General features: G+C 42.0%; 2 protein-coding genes and 1 long non-coding RNA gene across 3 annotated transcripts; all 3 read left to right on the forward strand.

Moving 5' to 3' along the window:
- Positions 1-1,734: 1,734 nt before the first annotated feature.
- LOC146702690 (uncharacterized) lies at positions 1,735-4,223 on the forward strand. The gene is made up of 3 exons (XR_014921885.1): positions 1,735-1,818; positions 2,001-2,063; positions 4,068-4,223. It is a non-coding gene; the product is annotated as an uncharacterized LOC146702690 (long non-coding RNA).
- A 411-nt stretch (positions 4,224-4,634) lies between these two features.
- LOC146702691 (uncharacterized) lies at positions 4,635-8,371 on the forward strand. The gene is made up of 8 exons (XM_085467300.1): positions 4,635-4,661; positions 4,854-5,048; positions 5,176-5,331; positions 5,447-5,592; positions 5,691-5,886; positions 6,906-7,051; positions 7,149-7,344; positions 8,064-8,371. Exons 1-8 carry the CDS (start codon positions 4,635-4,637, stop codon positions 8,079-8,081), a joined length of 1,080 nt encoding a protein of 359 aa, XP_085323426.1. The 3' UTR covers positions 8,082-8,371.
- A 4,517-nt stretch (positions 8,372-12,888) lies between these two features.
- On the forward strand, positions 12,889-20,382 carry LOC146702692 (chondroadherin-like protein). Its single transcript, XM_085467199.1, has 10 exons — positions 12,889-13,056; positions 13,463-13,657; positions 13,785-13,940; positions 14,057-14,202; positions 15,758-16,039; positions 16,142-16,352; positions 18,472-18,745; positions 18,821-19,233; positions 19,317-19,483; positions 19,716-20,382. The coding sequence occupies exons 1-10, from the start codon at positions 12,889-12,891 to the stop codon at positions 20,023-20,025; spliced, it is 2,322 nt and encodes a 773-aa protein (XP_085323325.1). The 3' UTR covers positions 20,026-20,382.
- Positions 20,383-20,572: the final 190 nt, after the last annotated feature.

The following is a 20,572-nucleotide window of genomic DNA, read 5'->3' on the forward strand; positions in this document are numbered from 1 at the left end:
TATAAGAAGAGTAAGAAAATAAATATACACTTTAGGACTCGGGGTAAAGGGATCAATAACAATTTAAAATTTATATTTTGATGATTTAAAGACACATACCACACACCACGGAAAGGGGAGGGAGACCTTCTGCCCCCAAATAGAGCACATGTCATTCATAATGATATAAATCCAAGCCCATTATGTATTCATGATTTGAATCCTGGGTTGTGTGAAATCCCAGAAATACACCTTAAACAAAGTGAATCTGAACTAGGTGTAGGTCTATTAGGTTAAGTTGTGGTGATCCTCGAGTTGGGGGATGGGTGTTCATACTGGAGTGCAAAATTAAAACCAATGGAAGATGGACAAGAAAAGTTCAAAGCCATCAGCTGCCCAGTTTAGAAAAAAAGAGAAAAGAAGAGGAGAAACGAGCAAAAGATACAGATAAGAAGATGTGTCATTGGATAATGGCAGGTCATCCTGAAACAATCAGAATACTTTATTAATCCCTAAGGAAATAATGTGGATTCCAGTTGCTCCAAGAAGAAATGGTAAAAATACTAACAGTAACAGACTAAACTCCAAACAACACATTAAGTTACAGGTTTGAATATTAATTAGACATTGTCAATTGTTGATTTGTCCTGTTCTCAATGTATGACGAATTATGATGGCTTTTTGGTAGCCGTATGTGTGTGTGTGTGTGGGGGGGGGGGGGGGGGGGGCGTCAGATGGAGATGGCTAGGACCGCCACTGCACGTAACTTACATGAGGTGGGCGGGCGTAATTTGCCCTGTAGCGAAGTGCTGTGCGGATCTGACGCATCTGGACCGTTGCTGCTCCCTACCTGCTAAAGCTGCATTTTATCAAGCTTTCCCAGAGAAGTAAAGTACGTAAGTTCATCTCTAAATGTTTGTAAAGTATTCCTGCGTTACAGATATATGAAGTTCCGACGTCTGTGTGTTGTCATTGGCTTTATTCCGCGATACTTCCATGGTTGCCCGGTCAACCTCATCATGGAAGTGCACAGTTTTTAAAAAAAAGAAAAAAAAAATCCCCCCCCCCCAAAAAAAAAAAATACTATGAAAAACTTTTTTCATTAAAATTTTCAATGTTAGGTTAAATGTAATAGAAACTACTTCGACTCTAGGCCTTAGACCAGGGGTCGGCAACCCTGGGCACGCATGCCACAGCTTGGTTAACGATGTGACGCTGCAATCAGGCATACCGGGCATGTGACCAATGGCGCTTTTTCCACGGGCGGCTCAGGGTATTGGGAGTGTCATGTGTCATCATCTCACATGATTGCAGGAATACATGATGACTGATGGGAGTGTCATCATCTCCCAATCATGCATGATGGGAGTGTCATCATCTCCCATGATGCAATCATGCCATTTAACCATATAGTGTAGTCTACACTATATGGTTAAATGGCATTTTAGTTAATATAAAGCAAAGGATTGGGGCACTTCAAATAATTTTATCTCAACAATAGTCAGAAAATTGAATCATCATAAAGACATTTAATATTTATTACTTTTTTTTTTTTTAAATTCCCATTACTTTATTATAGCACTAGGAGTAAATAATACGGGGAGTATTCTGTATCAGCACCATGATGCAAACTTGTGGCCATAGTATATACAGTATTCTGGAGAAGGTATAAAATGTTACTGTGTGTGCCTTTTATGTGGAGATTTTTTTTTTTTTAAATTATTACTAATGATATAACATTGTCCAGGACATACCTTGTAAGGAGGAGGAAACCGTGACAAACGCAGCTCTGTGAGGCTGCTAAAGGCAGTGGATCCAGCTGGTGAGGGATCTGCACAGGTAACAATAACACATGTACCAGTTGTTGCATTGCAATAACTTTCAAGTATAATAAACACACCTGCAATGTTTTGATTGTATAATATTTTTCTATCATTACTCTATCATGGATTAAGTCCAAGAGTTGTTAAGGGTGGATAATTCAATAATTAATGCAATACCAAATTTTGCCTTGTTCTCAGATGGACCGCAAGTGGAGTGCGAAAGCTCAGATGTGGAGATGGAAGGAGGAAGAGAGGCAAAGAGTGAGTCCACGGAAGCCAGTGCTAAATTAAAGTGAAAAAAATAAATAAAAGAACTTCACCATGACAATGAAACTGCATAAAAGCTACAGAATGAAAGCCTTTTTCTCCACACAGTTTCAACATTTCATTCAATTTCCAGAACACACACACACGAAGCTGACCCCATGCCAACAGTTGTAGCACTCTCATGTGATGCGATGAGCAAATGATCACTCTGGATGTTAGTCCGCTGTAAAACTTTAATGCGTCCTCCAGCACACGACAAAACATAACGGCAGTACCCGAAGAACAACCTCCCCCCCAAAATACTATTTCGGTTGGACTAGCCCCCACAGTTACGGCAGGTCTGCATAAACAAATATTGCTTGGTGATCATTTAACCAATGATCTACACCAGTGGCAACATGGAAGCTCTTATCTCTGCCCTGTGTTTCCATTGGACTCTTCGCACCACAATCCAGCTGTGCCCCACAGACAACGCTTCCCTGGCTCGCTGCAACAGCAGCCTCCCTCGTGGCGACGCCTTGTCAATGTTACTGGCGCCAGACCTAGGGGAATCTGGATGGGCAGCAAGCGGCACACAGGCTAGAGAGTACTGCGTAGCCAAGTATGGGCAAAATGTGGATTAATAGAGAGGACGACGAAGTTAGTGTCTTGCTCAGGCCGGAGCGCTTTTATTTCTGAGCTGCGGATTCACTGAGCCCGAGTCCCTCTGGTAGTTCCACAGCAGTGCAAGAACACCATCTACTGACATAATGAGGTGTAACCTCAGGATGGCAACGCATAGCAGTGTTAGAATAAGGCGACGTTCACACTGCAGGCGAAAGCGCATCAATCCGACTTTTTTGACCCCATGCGACCCATATCCGATCATGGTGAGACAGTGTGAACAGCACAAATACTCGATTTTGCTCTACAAGGGTCTGATATCCACTTACGGGGACATTATACTGCTACTGTTCTATCGAAATTTTAAACGAATATCCTCATATGTGGCTCTTATTTTTCTTAGAAACAAAAATTAGGTAAAAAAAAAAAAAAAAAAAAAATCAAAATCTGGTAATTCTTTGTTTTTACATTCATCAGGTCCCATTCAGCCCAAATATCAAAGAGAAATTAAAAATGCATGTAATGGAAGAGTTTGGGTCTTAGAAGGTTAAGGGCCATCAGTCAAACAATACTGTTTGGTCTGAGTCTAAACAGAGAGCGTTGTGTGTGACGTCTTCTTCTGCGTATGTGGGCCGCTTTGTGGGTTCACACTAGAGCGCGTTTGCTGTCACATTTTATTTGTAGTGTGAACAAAATTAAACATGTAGCGTTTTCCAACCTACTACATAATGAAAGATACTGACCAGAAACATTGTCTGTGAAGCTGCAACCAGTGAACGACAGTGGAAAACAGTACTCACGAATGCAGGCAAAGGTTCACGTCTTTTAATCACGCACGCTGGTTCCCACCGGTCGCCTTTTCTGTGGCCGGAATTGGACACCAAGTCGCACCGATCAGCCCGTCTTCACGCAAGCCGTTTCATCTAGCGTCTACATGCTCCTTCCTCCCGGAATCTGGGCCTCTCCCTCATTGAGGTGCTGACCCAGCTTTTCTAACAGATCCTTTCAGCAGCTGATAGGCCACATCAGGGCACACCCAACACCTCAACAGGTGCCTGCTATTGACTAATTTGTCCACTGTCCAGTCAGTCCATAGTGGATTAAAACAATGTCATACATAAACACTAAAGACATGCATCACAAATATCAAAGTAAAATCATGCAAATAAAATCAGAACCACACATACAAATAAACATTAAAATCAGCATAAAACAGACTATAAAACAAATACAAATTTCCACTGTGTGACAGTAACCAAGCACAGTGTCCAACCTAAAGAATTACTAAACTCTAATCAGCAGTAATTTGTTGGTGTGTTTGCACTTTAAACAATTAATGTTACTGTTTGAAGTATGTAGCAAAACTAAAAGACTGAATGAGTGTTTTCCATGCAGAAGCACCTTCGCCTTACTCGTTGGATTCTGCTGATCAACCTGCTGGTCTTCTGGGTCTCTGCAGTCCAAGCAGCAAAATGCCCACAGGAGTGTTGCTGTGTCCAGCTCAATGTGACCTGTGTCAACAAGAACCTGACCCAGGTTCCTCCTGCTGTTGATGAGGTATCTATAAACATATACACTTACTCATCAGTTTGTTAGATACACCTTGCTAGCAACCGGATACGACCAAGAGGATACAACCGCATCCTCTTCTATCTTCAGAACTGCCTTAATTTGTCATGCATAGATTCAACAAGGTCCTAAAACATTCCTCCCAGATTTTGGTCCGTATTAGCATGATAACATCACACAGCTGCCTGCTGCACATCTAAGATGCAAATCTCCTGTTCCACCACATTCAAAAGATGCTTCATTGGACTGAGATCTGGTGACTGTGGAGAAAATATGAGTACAGTAATTTCAGTGTCATATTCATGGAACATGTTTGACATGATTTAAGCTCTGTGGTACGCTATCCTGCTGGAAGCAGCCATCAGAAGTTGAATGCACTGTGGTCATAAAGGGATGGAAATGATTAGCAACAACAGTCGGGTAAGCTGTGGAGTTTAAACAATCCTCAAAAATGGGGCTGTTTAAACAATTCTGTTGAACAGGTGTTTATTTCGAGGCAAATACAAATTTTAATACCCCTGTTAAAGAATGATAAGGCTTCGGCTAAACTTCTCAAGCTGTAGTACCTATTAAATACTTATTATTATCCTCTAATATGTAATCTCCTTATAGAGAACAGTCAAACTGGACCTTCAAGGTAATGACATACAGGAACTCCCCACTGGGGCTTTCAGGCACACCCCCTACCTGACTCACCTGTCGCTGCAGCGCTGTAACATCCACAAGGTGAAGGAGGGGGCGTTCTGTGGCCTCGGTCGCCTGGTCTTCCTCAACCTTGCCAACAACAACATTGACATCCTCTACCAGGTATTCTTAGACTTAAACCACATATATCCCATTGTCATTTTAAGTGGTTTTTAAAAAAATAAAAATTAACTTCAAGAAGTCTACCCAACCATTCTCAGTGCAGTCCTTTGTTTTTTTATGATTCTAGGAGTCATTTGACGGTTTGTCCTCACTAAAGCAGCTTATTATTGACCGTAATCGTGTGGAAGAGATCCAGCCTGGAGCGTTCTCTCAGCTGGGCTCCCTCAACCTGCTCTCCCTCTCACACAATCAGCTGGTTTACATCCCTAATATGGCATTCCAGGTACTCACACTAAACCGTGTGTACAAAATACTTCAAAATGGAAATTTCAAAGATTTTACAGATATGCACCTGTTGCTGGAGCCTTAAATAAAATGCCAGCTTCCTTTGCTTTCAGGGCCTGCAGAATATCAAGAAGCTTCGTCTTAGTAACAACTGTCTAATCTACCTGGACACTGAAGCCTTTGTCGAACTGGTTAACCTAAGACGTCTGAACCTGTCCAGGAATCCAATCCTCTGCAACCGTTGCCTGCATCCACTAAGGTACGATGGGCTGTTGTTGGTCATGTACTGACAGCTTCAGGAAACCTCAGGAAAGCGATCAGCACGATTTTCTCCCCCCCCCCCCCCCCATTCTGCAGAGAGTGGGCTTTCTTTAACAAAGTGAAGCTGGTGGGGACTTGTGGAGGGCCATCCCATCTTTCAGGTGAGAGACTGAACGCTGTCCACCCTCCTAAGCTGAGATGCCAGAGTGAGGAAGAGGAAGCAGCAGGGATCATACCACGACCCACTGAAGAACTGAACAAGGTCAAGTGTCCTGCACACTGTGTCTGTGAGGTGAGTGTCACTAGTTTTTTGTATATTTATATTTCATTTAATGCCTTCAGTCAGTTCCTTCATCATAATTATGCAAATTCTCATAACCACTGATCAATGGCCATGAGTACCATTCACAGAGAGTTGGGTAATGGCTGCAATCACAGCATTGTAAGATGCCAAAAGATGTAACCTTAGGCGGCCTAAGGTTACATCTGTGCGGCAGTGCCAGAGAGAGGCTGAGCTCTGCTTTGGAGAGGAGGTGCCAGGATTAACACTGACTCAGCTGACACAGGGGCACACTCTGCACTCACATTCAATTTTTCAACTTTGAAAAACTAGCAGGGATGTTTTTTTTTGTTGTTTTGTTTTTTTTTTTTTTGGGGGGGGGGGGGGGGGGGTGTTTCTAGTCAAAGGCCAAGTCCAACCACTGATTTCTGCTCCTGACTTTCATTTTCTATGAAGGCTTCACAGAGACTGTCCAAGAATGTCTCAATTTTTATTTTCTACTTGTGCTTGTGACTTATATTTTATAGAAAATAGATACAGATGCTTTAAAAAAGAAAAAAAAACTTCACATCAATCAGACTTGAGTTTAATGTGTTTAAAATGATTAATGACTGTAACCTGAGGTGAAGCGAACATCCTACATTTAGTAATTAACTGAGTTAAAATTTACAAATTAAAAAAAGAAGAAGACACAAAACAGGAATTTATTTCAGAAACATGCTTTTATATCTGTGGAAATCTCGGTTTACATGTCATCAGTGTTTCTGAAATAAATTGGGAAATTTGTAGAATAGATCCAACCAGTGTGGCAGGCGCTTATTACTGACCACAATCATGTGAAAGAGATCCAGCCTGGAGCGTTCTCTCAGCTGGGCTCCCTCAACCTGCTCTCCCTCTCACACAATCAGCTGGTTTACATCCCTAATATGGCATTCCAGGTACTCACACTAAACCGTGTGTACAAAATACTTTTACAGAGATGCACCTGTTGCTGGAGCCTTAAATAAAATGCCAGCTTCCTTTGCTTTCAGGGCCTGCAGAATATCAAGAAGCTTCGTCTTAGTAACAACTGTCTAATCTACCTGGACACTGAAGCCTTTGTCGAACTGGTTAACCTAAGACGTCTGAACCTGTCCAGGAATCCAATCCTCTGCAACCGTTGCCTGCATCCACTAAGGTACGATGGGCTGTTGTTGGTCATGTACTGACAGCTTCAGGAAACCTCAGGAAAGCGATCAGCATGATTTTCTCCCCCCCCCCCCCCCATTCTGCAGAGAGTGGGCTTTCTATAACAAAGTGAAGCTGGTGGGGACTTGTGGAGGGCCATCCCATCTTTCAGGTGAGAGACTGAACGCTGTCCACCCTCCTAAGCTGAGATGCCAGAGTGAGGAAGAGGAAGCAGCAGGGATCATACCACGACCCACTGAAGAACCGAACAAGGTCAAGTGTCCTGCACACTGTGTCTGTGAGGTGAGTGTCACTAGTTTTTTGTATATTTATATTTTGTTTAATGCCTACCATATTTTCCAAACTGACTTTAACCTCTTTACCTGCGTTTGCCAATATAGTTACATATATATATAGGATATAGTTGAACACATTGAGGAATACGCTGGATTCTTGATTAGGTTAGAAAATCAATGCCAAGTTTAAGTCTGTAAAAACTACGGCTGATTTGCCGTTTTTCCATGTTTGTCTTTTTAATCTACCAGTTAACAGCCCTCAAGTTCATTGATTGAAAAAGGTTTTAAATTGAGCCAGGTTTGATGTTTTCCTCTACTTTGGATATTAATGTAAGCTACGATGGTTTCAAATTTAACACACATCAGAATGAATCAGTTGTCCTAACTAACTCTTAAGAGGTTCATATTTGATCAGAAGTAAAGAAACAACACTTTTAAAATCCAAGTTAGTGGTCTGACTTTAGCTCCTCTAATGTGTGACTGCCCCCTACTGCCACTATGCATGTAAGACAGCTGCAAGTCAATAATGTAGTTAAATAGGACTGAAGTTTGGACGCTGAGAGATTCTAATATGTGGAAAAAATGTTTTGCATGTGTGAATGTTTATTACAGGAACAAAACCATTTTCCAAAGATGCATCTTTATCTGTTAAGATTAGCTTTAAGGTCATCATATTATACCATAACTAACACTAGTAACTAATTTGGATCTTTTCTCTTTATCTAGATGGATGGAGAAAGTTAATCTGAAGGTGCGAGCCACCTGTGCCAAATGAAGGGTATTTCCTTCTATATAGTGTCGTTTATTTTATTTTTAAGTAATCTTTTGACTTGTATTGTATGCAGCATTTTACTTTTCAAACCATTTATTTGTGTAAATGAGTTTGTAAATAATGTTATTCCTGTTTCTTTGTTTAGATTGTATCGTTAACCTATTTCTTAATGGTAGAGACTAATGAGGAGCATGTGTGTGTAAAATTCTGTACAAAACAAGTAAGATTTTGACAACCGAGGTTGTTTTAAAATGGTACCAGATGGTGCCAGAAAATAAAGTACATTTGTAAGAAATTTGACCAGTCTGCTGATGCTGTCTACATATCACCTTCCTTACCACTCGCTTTACACTACCTCACAGCCAGCAAAGGCCCCCAAAGCAACCAAACCCAAACCGATTGACCTCAACAGTCATCAGCAGGTCAAGATGCTCAAGGCCAAATCCAAAATTTGTGGGAGTCCAAACACAAAGCAGGGTGCAGCAAAGAAAGCTGCTAAAAAGCACAAATGTGTTTAAAATGATTAATGACTGTAACTTGAAGTGAAGTGAACATCCTACATTTAGTAAGTAATTGAGTTAAAATTTACTAAAAAAAAAAAGACAAAAAACTGAATTTATTTCAGAAACATGCTTTTAATCTCGGTTTAATTATCATTAGTGTTTCTGAAATAAATTGGGAAATTTGTAGAAGAGATCCCACCGGTGTGGCAGGCGCTGATACAACTACTGATTTTTTGTGAAAACCTGGTTCAGGAGTGCTGAGACAGAAGTTGTGATGCAAACATTATTATAATCTATAAGTAAAATAAATAAAAAGGTGTTGTCTTTTTTAATGTATTTGAATAAATTCTTTAAAGGGAAATAAGAGCAACGTTAGGGAGAGTTTGTTTACGCACAGCTACCATTGTGCTGCTCATAGGGACCAACCCATACTGCAGGATCATCATGATCAGGGACCAGAATAACTTTTATTTGCAGTTTCTTATATGACTTTATGTTGCACAACGTCCTGTGTATTACCTCATATAGCTCTGTGTGTTGGTGGTATGAGAATGGAACGTAGCATTTAGATCACCGTTTGATTGTGCATCTATTCCTTGAGGATTACTTTGGTTTACCTAATTAGTAATTTGTACCATATGTTCTGTCTTAAATATAGTTCATCTAACAAACCTGACACCCCTCTGTGTTTGTCTGAGTGTTTTCACAGTCATGTCTGCAACAGCCGCCTTTGAACTCATTCTAAGAAAATGTAATGGGGTTTTTTTTGGGGTTTTTTTGAGTGGTGATGTTTATTAGTATCAGTCCTCAGAAAGCATCCATGTTGAATAAAACAGGTGAGATGAATAATGGAGCATCACATCAAAACACGATGAGTTAAACTTAAGGAATACAATCTGTCCAGTTAGGAAGCAGAAACTGTGATGAGTGTAGCTCACCTGCTTTGGTGTAAATAAAAGTGACAACAGGTGCATGAGAGGCAACAGAATAAACCCCCCTCTCACAGATCATTGATCTTATCCCTCCTGACTGATTCTTGCCACTACTGCATGAGACTGTCCCTGCATCGCACTGAGGCTTCACAGAAAGTCCAACTCCAGGATGACATATCCATAGGTGCTATCACAAGAAGGTACAGACTAAAGTGTGGAGGAGATGTGAGGAGCCGTGGATAGGGCTGTAGAATAGCATCAACCTAGCAGCAGGACCAGTGGCTGCTCAAGTGTATGAGGAGTAACAACCCCATAATATCATCTAGCATGACCAGTTTGGCAGTGTGGTAGAGATGGTCTGGGTAGGCATATCCTTGAAGAGAACACAGACCTCGACTTGGTATCCTGACTGCTGTAGGTACCAGAATGAAATCCTCTGACCGCAGCTGCCCCTCTGTGGGTCTTCCTTGGTCTCTTGTGTTCTGGGGGCCTCTGGATGTCTGGAGTTTTGATCTCCTCCATACCTGCTTGATACCATAAAGGACAGGGCTGTGGCTCCCCACACTCCCTAGCAGATCATTACATGGAGAAGCCTTTGGAATGCAAGCATGCTGATCCACACAGGTATGCACACAGGTGTACACACGGATATTCACAGACGCGGACTACAGCTTTCTTGGCTGCTGCCTCAAAGCACACTGTGCGCTGTCTATCTTGCGTGTTGCACAATATCATTTATTATTTAGTAACTATTGATATCTACTGCTAGCTAGTTTATTGTGATGGTGCTTTTTTTTTCTATTATTATGTTGCTCTTTGTTGTTTGCTGTCTCCTCTGTTGTTTTCTCTCCATACAGGTGACCCAGGAGTTTTGGTTTTTTTTTGTTATTTTTTTGTTTGTTTGTTTTTCTCTCTTCCCCCCCCCCCCCCCCCCCCCCCCTTCTCACCGTCTCTTCTCCCCTTTGGTTTTCTTTCTTTCTCTCCCCCTCTTTCTTTCATTCTTTCCCCCTGTCCTATCCCACAGTTATGTCTGTCCCGTTTGCAACTGAAAATAAAATAAATTCATAATTATAATAAAGGTCAATCAAATGGACCAATATGGCAAGGCCATGATGATCCACTTGGTAAAATAAATCCGCTTGGCATCTTTCTTGGCCTCAAGACAACAATTCTGATGGCTATAGATCCAAACGGGACAAAAAAAAAAAAAAAAAGAAATCCTTCGACCAAATGTGGGTGGAGAATAATTCCCAGCCTCATGTGACCAGTGTTTTTATGCTGTTCCTGAACAACAAAGTCAGCAATGCCATTCACCGATCCTCAAAGACCTCTGGGACATTATGGATCACTGCACCTGACACCAAATTACACAAACTGGTTCATTGATCACCTGATCCAGGTCTGGTTCATCTGAGATCTCACAGATCCATTGTAACCAAAGCAGGAGAAAGGGATTCATAATCATTTATGGCTTCTGATTTTAACTGTGTTACACTGTGATCAGAGTTCTTACATATTTTAATTTTTTTAATGTCACTTTCATTTTTAGTGGTGCATATGAAAGTTAGACTTTAGGCTCTGAGGTGACTGATTCTCCTCACTTTGGGCTGAACTAGTCCTTTAATAAACTCTGAGGCGCAGTGAGCAGACTGCAGCAGTGGGGTTGGAGGTGGAGGTAGCCAAGGAGCAGACGTGAAAGAAGGGGATAGACGGAGTTTGTTTTGGATGGGGCGACAAGCAGGGGAAGAGCGGCGGAGTTCGTGACTGAGGGACCAGTAGCGCTCTGCAGCTGGACGGAACCGCCACGGTGAGTTTGTGCGTAAAGGGGTTTCTTATCATTGAATGTCCGGATTTAAAAGTATTACACACATTCAAACGATTGTAATGGTGTCCGGGCAACACTTAAACAGGCCGGAACGGTTGATACCCGATGCTCAGGTATTTAGTCCTGCATTTTGTTTTGCGTCAAAAAGGAAAGCATCGTCTTTTAATAACGAACTTTAGTATTTTTTTGTAATAAGCACTTAACTTGAACAAATGTAACCTGATATCTACACAAATCATATTCAGATTTTTTGTAATGATCGTAGTTTAGGCTAAATCAGTGTCTCGGGGCTGTACAGTGCCTGCTATGTCGCACTGCCCGGTGGACAGGCGTGTATTTTCAGGGGAAACGCATTTTGGCACAGCCGCGGCAGAGAAAGACACTGCGCCTTTGTGCACGGCCGGTGCGGCTGCTCCTCCGCGGTTTGGACCTGTTGATCCCGGGGGAACGAAGACAAACAGCCTGAACTGAGGAAATTCCTTCCTCTCTAGTTTCTGGGCCTCTTTCTGTTCAGGTGGGCACTCGAAAATAATATGGCGTGAATAACTATGAAACTAGCAGTTTAATTCTTTTTAAACGTGTGGTACAGCTTCGTTTCCCTGCTGCTTGAGATGACACCAAGTATTTTCAACCTTTTATACCAATCTTATCATTGACTTCAAGTGCACATAGCAAATAAGTTCATGTATTTGCCGTTTGTGTTGTGCGGTCAATGGTTTCTTTGAGGTCACAGTTTTAACAGAAAAAAATTAGCCATAGCATACTGCACGTGTCCACATTTCCAGAGTCCAAACTGTAGAGTGTGGAGCTCTGAAGCTTTTCATGTCCGCTCCTGTGGATCAGCACTGTTGATCCAACATGGGAATGTGGTTTTAAGGCATTCCAGTGAAGACTACGGCAGACCAATCTGACCAAATGGCATTAATCCCCAAAAGTGCAGAAGGATTTTTTTAAACTACCTTCAGCTTTGGAAAGGGAAAAATAACTGAATGACACACAGCTTTTTCTTACGGTGTCCGAATTCAGTGATAATAACATTTTTTTAAAACTTCCTCTGAGAACGACATTCCTTATGATTCTACTAACCAAGGACAGTTTCCAACCTTTTTGCAGGTTAAAAGACTTATTCTTGGTTTAATGAGAATCTATTACAATGACATCTCTTGCATCAATAACACGTTGATGCAAATCTGTCAATAAAAATGTGTTTAAAGTAGCAAGTGTAAAAAACAAAACAAAATACCTCTAAAAGAAGTTGCCCCTGTAACTGATATATTACTACATTAATACATTTTTTTATCCAAATGCATATAAATTAATGTTGAAGCTGCCAACATGAACAGAAAACTGGAAAGCTGTATGCATGAATAAATTTTCTATTACGGTACATCGCCGCTAAAAATAAAAAAAAACGAATCAGCGGTAATTTGTTGGCGTACGTGCACCTTAAACATTTAGCATTGCAGTTTGACATGTTATGTGGCCAAACTAAAAGAGTGAATCAGGGTTTTCCCTACAGATGGACCTTCCCGTTACCTTTTGGATTCTGCTGATCAGCTCGCTGGTCCTCTGCGTCCCTGCAGTCCAAGCAGCAAAATGCCCACAGGAGTGTTTCTGCGACCAAATCCAACTCACTGTGACCTGTGTCAACAAGAACCTGACCCAGGTTCCTCCTGCTGTTGATGAGGTATCTATAAACATATACACTTACTGGTCAGTTTGTTAGGTACACCTTGCTAGCACCAGGTCGTATCCGCTCAGATTCAACAAGGTCCTAAAACATTCCTCACAGATTTTGGTTCATATTAGGATGATAGCATCACACAGCTGCTGCACATTTGTCTGCTGCACATCTAAGAAGTCTAGATGGAAATGATTAGCAACAATACTCAGGTAAGCTGTGGTGTTTAAACAATCCACAAAAAATGGGGCTGTTTAAACAATTCTCTGTTGAACAGGTGTTTATTTCCAGGGAAATACAAATTTTAATACCCCTGTTAAAGAATGATAAGGCTTCGGCTAAACTTCCAAAGCTGTGGTACCTTTTAAATACTTATTATTATCCTCTAATATATAATCTGTTTTCCTCATAGATAACAGTGAAACTGGACCTTCGAGGTAATGACATACAGGAACTCCCCACTGGGGCTTTCAGGCACACCCCCTACCTGACTCACCTGTCGCTGCAGCGCTGTAACATCCACAAGGTGAAGGAGGGGGCGTTCCGTGGCCTCGGTCGCCTGGTCTTCCTCAACCTTGCCAACAACAACATTGAGATCCTCTACCAGGTATTCTTAGACTTAAACCACATATATCCCATTGTCATTTTAAGTGGTTTTTAAAAAAATAAAAATTAACTTCAAGAAGTCTACCCAACAATTTTTAGTGCAGTCCTTGGTTTTTTTATGATTCTAGGAGTCATTTGACGGTCTGTCCTCACTAAAGCAGCTTATTATTGACCGTAATCGTGTGGAAGAGATCCAGCCTGGAGCGTTCTCTCAGCTGGGCTCCCTCAACCTGCTCTCCCTCTCACACAATCAGCTGGTTTACATCCCTAATATGGCATTCCAGGTACTCACACTAAACCGTGTGTACAAAATACTTCGAAATGGAAAATTTCAAATATTTTACAGAGATGCACGTCTTGTTGGAGCCTTAAATAAAATGCCAGCTTCCTTTGCTTTCAGGGCCTGCAGAATATCAAGTGGCTTCGTCTTAGTTACAACTTTCTAAACTACCTGGATACTGAAGCCTTTGCCGGACTGTTCACACTAACTCGTCTCAGCCTGGATCACAACGAGTTACAGTTTTTCCCCACTGAGACCATGACCAGGTGAAGTGAGAGGCACCATCGCTCAGCATTGGAGCTAAACAGGAATCTCACACTGGATGTAAATCTAGAGAAAAACTAAAATCCAATGTGACAATTATGACATCATAATTAACAGCAAAGTACAGGCCCGCTGGTTGCTTTACACGTACTAGAGAAAAAGCTTAAGAAAGCTTCTTCTGGCATTCTCGACTTCTGAAGCTGAAAAAATATCACATCTCTTTCTTTTTTAATCATTGATTACGAATAATTAAAAGAGTCCAATTTGTATCACTTAAAAAAATAGAGAATAGAATTGGCAAGGTCTCCAAAGACTCCACCCCACACTTTGAAAACCACTGTCAAAGACTGTACATTAAAGATGGACATAGCCACTGTGAATCACAGTGGGCTTCAACATTTGATATTTTAGGCATTGCAACGTAGGTTTGTTTCTACTGGATGTGATGATCAATAGGTTGAACTGACTGAAAAACGTAGGACACCGCATGAGTTGTCAGTCACAAGGTGGCCACACCCTAAAGCAATGGATCCCATTCTTTATCCAATGTTCCCCGATAGTCTTGTCAGAGTCAAAAAAGCGCTTTCCTTCACTCTTCAACAGATTCTGTGTTCGTGAGTTCTAATGAACTCCCATTCCTTGATTTGTGTTAGCTAACTGTTTCAGTTGTACATAACAATTAACTTACTTCTTTTAAAATGGTAAGCTAATAGTTATGCACCGCCTTGAGCGGACATTCTTGGACCCGCCTCCAAATTGTAACTTTTAGGGCCTTTTTGGGAAACGTTCCCTGAAGGTTACTGTTTGTTAGGTTTAAGCTTTGGATCAATAAAGTAGTCAATTCCTTTGCTTTAGATAACAAGTTCAACTGATTACCTGTTATGTTTTTGCTGTTCTGTTAATGACATCATGTTTACAGAACGTTAAGCTGCTTATCCATACCAGTAGCCATTAATTTATCAGTTACTTTTACTAAGTTATTTTAATTTGTTTGTTTTGTTTTGTTTCTTTAACTGTTTGACCATTATGTATAAATTAATATTATCTTCTGCAGTGCAGACCGTTGACTCATTAGGAAAGCGTTTTTAGGGAGAGATATGTAGAGTCTCCCCCTGCTGGCCATTACAAAGGATGCAGATTTAAGGTTGTTAGGCCTCAAAGGTGAAGCCTAGTGGGTTCACTCTTCAGTATAACAGCGTCTATCCATCATTTATGTGCTATCTATTAACATTTATAAGTTAAGCTGGTTGATATTGCAATTTAAGTTTTTTTTAAATTAGGCTCTCCTATTTCTAGATAGAGAAGAAAATAGAAAATCCCTAGGTTTTAAATAAAGTGATGAGTTGTGTGATATTAATCAGTAGAAAGAACAAAAGGGATTCCATGTTTTGTCAAATCCCTCTCTCACAGACAGTATAGTCCCTTGTCTGACCAAACTTCAACACAATGGACAGAAAGTCATTTGTTAAACTCAGACACCTGATGTCTGTGTTGACAAAGAGTAATAAGAGTAATAATCATTGTTCTTATTCCTGCCTTGTTCTTTTCTGCATCCAGGCTGCCTGAGGTGACTCGTCTCGATCTCAGCTACAACCCCATGACGTATCTGGGGGAGGAGGCTGTGTCCATGCCCAAGCTGACCCACCTCTTCCTGGACCACATGTCCCTGCAGGACCTGGTGAACACAGCTGTTTCAAAATCCCCCAACCTCATCCACCTGGACATCAGCAATAACCAGCTGCGTGTCATCCAGCCCTTCGCCGAAGGCTCGCCAAAGCTGTCCCGTCTAAACCTGGCCGGAAATCCAATCCTCTGCAACTGTTACCTGCGTCCACTCAGGTACGGCGGGTTTTTGTTGCTCTTGTCCTGACAGCTTCAGGAAACCTCAGGGAAGTGATCAGCACTTTGTTCTTCTTTTCTTTTTTCCCCCCTATTCTGCAGAGAGTGGGCTATCTATAACAAAGTGAAGCTGATGGGAACTTGTGGAGGGCCATCCCATCTTTCAGGTGACAGCCTGGATGCTGTCCACCCTTCTGAGCTGAGATGCCAGAGTCAGGAAGACATCATAAAAGAGGAAGAAGCAGCCAGGATCATGCCACGACCCACTGAAGAACCGAACAAGGTCAAGTGTCCTGCCAACTGTGTCTGTGAGGTGAGTGTCACTACTTTTTTGTATATTTATATTTCATTTAATGCCTACCATATTTTCCAAGCTGACTTTAAGCTCTTTACCTGCATTTGCCAATGATAATAGGATGTAGTTGAACACATTGAGAAATATGCTGGATTCTTGCTTAGGTTAGAAAATCAATGCCACCTTTAAGTCTGTAAAACTAGCGTTTGATTTGCCTTTTTCCCCCATGTTTGTGTTTTTAGTCTACCAGTTAACAGCCCTCAAGTTCATTGATTGAAAAAGGGCTTTTTGAAGGAGGTCTCCTCTCTCCATGAACTCACTCTGCAGGTGGGGGAGATATACAGTGGCTTGCAAAAGTATTCGGCCTCCTCGAACTTTTCCACATTTTGTCACATTACAGCCACAAACAGGAATCAGTTTTATTGGAATTCCACGTGAAAGACCAACACAAAGTGGTGCACACGTGAGAAGTGGAACGAAAATCATACATGATTCAAACGTTTTTTACAAATAAATAACTGAAAAGTGGGGTGTGCGTAATTATTCAGCCCCCTGAGTCAATACTTTGTAGAACCACCTTTTGCTGCAATTACAGCTGCCAGTCTTTTAGGGTCTGTCTCTACCAGCTTTGCACATCTAGAGACTGAAATCCTTGCCCATTCTTCTTTGCAAAACAGCTCCAGCTCAGTCAGATTAGATGGACAGTGTTTGTGAACAGCAGTTTTCAGATCTTTTTATGTTTAGGGTCGTTGTCCTGCTGGAAGGTGAACCTCCGCCCCAGTCTCAAGTCTTTTGCAGAATCCAAGAGGTTTTCTTCCAAGATCGCCCTGTATTTGGCTTCATCCATCTTCCCATCAACTCTGACCAGCTTCCCTGTCCCTGCTGAAGAGAAGCACCCCCAGAGCATGATGCTGCCACCACCATATTTGACAGTGGGGATGGTGTGTTCAGAGTGATGTGCAGTGTTAGTTTTCTGCCACACATAGCGTTTTGCATTTTGGCCAAAAAGTTCCATTTTGGTCTCATCTGACCAGAGCACCTTCTTCCACATGTTTGCTGTGTCCCCCACATGGCTTGTGGCAAACTGCAAACGGGACTTCTTCTGGTTTTCTGTTAACAATGGCTTTCTTCTTGCCACTCTTCCATAAAGACCAACTTTGTGCAGTGCACGACTAATAGTTGTCCTATGGACAGATTCCCCCACCTGAGCTGTAGATCTCTGCAGCTCGTCCAGAGTCACCATGGGCCTCTTGGCTGCATTTCTGATCAGCGCTCTCCTTGTTCGGCCTGTGAGTTTAGGTGGACGGCCTTGTCTTTGTAGGTTTACAGTTGTGCCATACTCCTTCCATTTCTGAATGATGGCTTGAACAGTGCTCCGTGGGATGTTCAAGGCTTGGGAAATCTTTTTGTAGCCTAAGCCTGCTTTAAATTTCTCACTAACTTTATCCCTGACCTGTCTGGTGTGTTCTTTGTCCTTCACGGGTGCTCACACACACAAACTACACCCTTTTTGGCTCCTACCTCAAATCACACTGTGCACGGTCGATCTTATGTGCTGCACAATAATATTCAATATTTAGTATTTACTGTTATTTACTGTTAGTTTATCGCGATGATGTTGTTTATTATATTGCTCTCTTTTTTTTTTGCTTGTTTTCTCTTTTTTCTTTCTCAACAGGTGATCCAGGTGATTGAAATATGTATTTTTTTGTCTGTTTGTTTTGTTGGTTTTTGTTTTTTGCCCTTTATCACCGTTCCTCTTCCCCTACCTCTCTTTCTTTCTCCCTTTTCTTTCCCCCAATCATGTTTGCTTCGTGTGTAGCAAGTGAAAATAAAATAAAATTTTACTTTGGCTATTAATTTAAGCTAAGATGGTTCTTTGCTGGCTGAAGCTTCAAATTTAACACACATCAGAATGAATCGGTCCTTCTAACTCTTAAGAGTTTCGTATTTGATCAGGAGTAAAGAAACAACACTTTTAAAATCCAAGTTACTGTTCTGATTGTAGTTAATCTTTTTATATTAATTTAAGAAGCTGGACAGTTTCATACAAACACACTTTCATAGCGTCAGGAGAGGGACGTGCAAGGTTGAAGTGCTGGTGAGCTCTAAATTTCCTTTACCTACCTGTCTACAGGCAGAGACACACCACTCTTCATGTGAGAACCGTGGTCACACTAAAGTGCCTCGCGGTTTCTCTGCCAGCACACGTCTCCTGGACCTGCGTGGCAACAACTTCCACTACATTCCCAGCAACAGCTTCCCCGGTGTCACCCAGGTTGTGTCCTTGCACCTGCAGCGCTGCAAAATTGTGGATGTAGAGGGAGGGGCTTTCAATGGGATGAAGGGACTGATATACCTGTACCTGTCTGAGAATGAGCTTACCTCCCTGAGCCCAGATGCCTTCAAAGGTCTTTCACTGGCAACGCTACATTTAGAGTAGATGGTCAGACAAGATCCAAACTCACTTGCTTTTTTTCTTTAAGGTCTCCCTAAGCTGACTTACCTCCATTTGGAAAAGAACCGCTTTACCAGTTTCCCCAAAGGTGTCTTCAAACTGGTGCCCAGTCTGCTTGCACTTCATCTGGAGAACAACTCCATCACTAAGCTGGAGCCAGGTATCATGACGGGGGCTGAGGGTTTGAGAGCTCTCTATCTCACCGGGAATGCCATTGTGCATGTGTCGCCCAGGGCTCTTTACCAGGCAAATGACTTGGACATGCTTCACCTGGGAGGGAATAAGCTCAAGGAGGTGCCCACTGAGGCACTGAGCAAGGCTGGGAATCTCCGAGACCTCAGGCTGTCCAGAAATTCAATTCGTTGGATCGGATCGAATGCTTTCAAACCTCTGGGGAGGTCACTTAAAGAGCTGTACCTCAATAACATGGGACTGGAGAAGGTGAGCGGGCTTTGTGCACTCTACAAACGTTTTCATATGTAATGTAGATTTTTTTCAAACCGATGTGATTGCTTTTGCTGCAGATGTCGCAGAGCGCCCTGGCAGGACTGGGTCCTGGGTTGAGGAGTCTTTTCTTGGAGGGCAACCAGCTGGAGGAGGTCCCTGACTTCCACCCACTCACCGCTTTGGAGGTCATCAATCTCGCTGACAATCCTCTAATGTGTGACTGCCCCCTACTGCCACTGCGCATGTAAGACAGCTGCAAGTCAATAATGTAGTTAAATAGGACTGGGGTTTGGACGGTGAGAGATTCTAGTATGTGAAAATGTGTGAATGTTGGTCATTATGGGAACAAAACCATTTCCAAAGACGCATCTTTGTCTGTTAAGATTAGCTTTAAGGTTCACATATTATACCGTTTGGCTCAATAACATTAAATAACTAACAATAGTAACTAATTTGGATCTTTTCTTTTTATCTAGGTGGATTGAGAAAGTTAACCTGAAGGTGCGAGCCACCTGTGCCAATCCACCTGAATTGCGGGGTCGGAGGGTCAAGGATGTCCACGGGTTCAAAGCCTGTCCTGGTGGAGAGAGTCTTCCCTCTGCCCCTGCTGTCACCTCAAAGCCAGCAAAGGCCCCCAAGGCAACCAAACCCAAACCGATGCACCTCAGCGGCCATCGGCAGGTCAAGATGCTCAAGGTCAAATCCAAAATTCGAGGGAGTCCAAACACAAAACAGGGTGCAGCAAAGAAAGCTGCTGAAAGCACAAAGAGACGCAGCATGCCCTGAAACTCCCGCCTTTCGGCGTTGCATCCATTCTGGCGTTCTGTGCTGACGTTTTAAAGTCAGGGCTTCAATGCAAACATCAGCACAGCGCAGAACCAAAGTTTTGAGGTTAAACACTGAACTGAACGGTCCCAGCTGCACTAATCATTCTTGCTGTCTTAGCACAATGTTGAACAACAGTATAAATTCTTTGTACGGTTGGATTAGTAAGCTATATCATGTTGGGCTTTAACTTTTATCACCTTAAAAGTGCTACAGTCAGGTATTTGCACAGTACTAGTAGTTTTGCCACAGTACATTTTCAATCAAGCAATTAAGATTTAAACTTTGATTTAAGGAGTTTATGTTAAAATTGTAAAAATTAACTGGACAAACTAACATCATTTTTAACATAAGGATTGTTTTTAGTACTTGGATGAATATATGTAGCATTTGGCTGATTCTGAACAGAGTATGGGCCTGTATACTCCACATATCATTCTCCTACTTCTGTCAGTGGTCACGTCATCAATAAACACAAGCGACCGCTGCCTGGTTTCCACTGGCAGCC

Source organism: Copadichromis virginalis, linkage group LG8, assembly GCF_057382275.1.
Source record: "Copadichromis virginalis isolate Kocher_CV1m ecotype Utaka linkage group LG8, C_Virginalis_male_GT1.1, whole genome shotgun sequence".
Lineage (NCBI taxonomy): Eukaryota > Metazoa > Chordata > Actinopteri > Cichliformes > Cichlidae > Copadichromis > Copadichromis virginalis.